Source organism: Cyprinodon variegatus, unplaced genomic scaffold (genome assembly GCF_000732505.1).
Source record: "Cyprinodon variegatus isolate N-32 unplaced genomic scaffold, C_variegatus-1.0 Scaffold424, whole genome shotgun sequence".
NCBI classification, from domain to species: Eukaryota; Metazoa; Chordata; class Actinopteri; order Cyprinodontiformes; family Cyprinodontidae; genus Cyprinodon; species Cyprinodon variegatus.
In genome coordinates, this window is record NW_015150877.1 from 722,651 (window position 1) to 724,103 (window position 1,453).

A 1,453-nucleotide genomic window follows, 5' to 3' on the forward strand; every position below is an offset into this window, starting at 1 on the left:
TGGCAGTAATACCGCAGATCGTCACTAGGAGGTGAGGAGTCAAGGAACCGAGATAGCTTGATGTGTAAACGGTCATCAGAACCGGACTCGGCCTGGTTAACTGATCCGAGCTCGGACCGGTCTCCGCATTGATCGGTTTTTCAAGGGTAGTGTAAACGGGGCTTATGTCTCCCGTTGCATATCGATATATGTGTTACTAGTCTCAAGCTGGACAGAAAATACTTTTTCTTTATTTCAGTCTAATGTTGCTGCAGCTAAAGCCTTTGGGTCCACCAGCATGCTGTGGTAGATTGTTTTTTTGCCTTTTAAAACAGTTGAGTGTTTAAGAGAGGCTGACATCATGACCTTCATCTTTTCTTTCACAGCGTCAGACCATCGAGCTGGTGCCCCTCACTCACGCTCTTTACTGGTACAGTGGGAAGGACTATGGCTTCTATGTCTACGGAGTGGAAAACAAGGTTTTTACCTCCAAATATCCAACTTCCTGTAGTATTTTATAAGCTAACCGTGGCAGCAACAGACATATATATGTACTCATAATCACCATTTACCATCCACTATATATGCAGCCTATTTGTGAAAGGCAGTTATGAAGTAATTTTGGAAGATCTAAACCTCAAAAATGACCTTCGATTCAGATCAGAATGAGACGAATCAGGTTTGGAGCTTTGAATGAATAGGGTGAGAGCAGAACAAACACCAGAGACTGCAGACACATGCTGCGCCTTATTTATAAAATTATGAAGAGATTTTAAGGATGTTGTTACCAAAGCTCTGCCTCATGCCAAAGAACAATTCATTAGAATGTGGTTATGATCCATTTTATGTATTTGTAAATCACAAACTTGCTGCTTGGTTAAGGTCTGTGCTCTCGTGCTTTTTCTATTTCATTGTATTTCAGTTAGAAAATAACTACACAGCACCACATTTATAGAGAGTCATGTTTATTTCATTATTTGTGATATGTATATTATCATGTATGCAGATGATACTGCTTTGTTCACTCATGGGAAAAGTGCTATAGAAGTGGCCATGAGATGAACAGAGGAAATGAATAAGGTGCCTGATTAGTAGCAGAACTCTTGTCTGATATTGAACACAGAAAATATTTTTTGCAATGTTTTTTAAGAAACTGCTGATAAATTATAAATTGTCCAAATTTTCATATGAAAGGAACAAAAATTATAACTCTGTGAATTTACCAAATTAGTCGTCACTCTACCCGGTGTTGACTTAAAAAGAAAAAAAATGTTAAGAACCTAAGAAAATCTATAAAATTACATCTGGCAAATTTCAGGTATATACAAGCCTCCCATATATTACGGAAGATGATTAGGGCCACTGAAAAAAAAAAGTTTACTGATTTTAAAATTTTATTTCAATTTACAATTGAAAAAAAGTCAGAATTCTGACTTTTTTGTCAGAATTCTGACTTTAATCTCAGAATTCTGAC

The 1,453-nt window shown here is 37.0% G+C and overlaps 1 protein-coding gene across 1 annotated transcript in view; it reads left to right on the forward strand.

The window, feature by feature from the left end:
- LOC107093439 (protein SSUH2 homolog) overlaps positions 1–1,428 on the forward strand; it is a 28,478-nt gene extending 27,050 nt beyond the window's left edge. The window contains exon 11 of the mRNA XM_015388487.1: positions 366–1,428. Coding sequence (XP_015243973.1) covers positions 366–500 — 135 coding nt within the window. The 3' untranslated portion in view covers positions 501–1,428. The remainder of the gene's footprint in view (positions 1–365) is intronic.
- Positions 1,429–1,453: the final 25 nt, after the last annotated feature.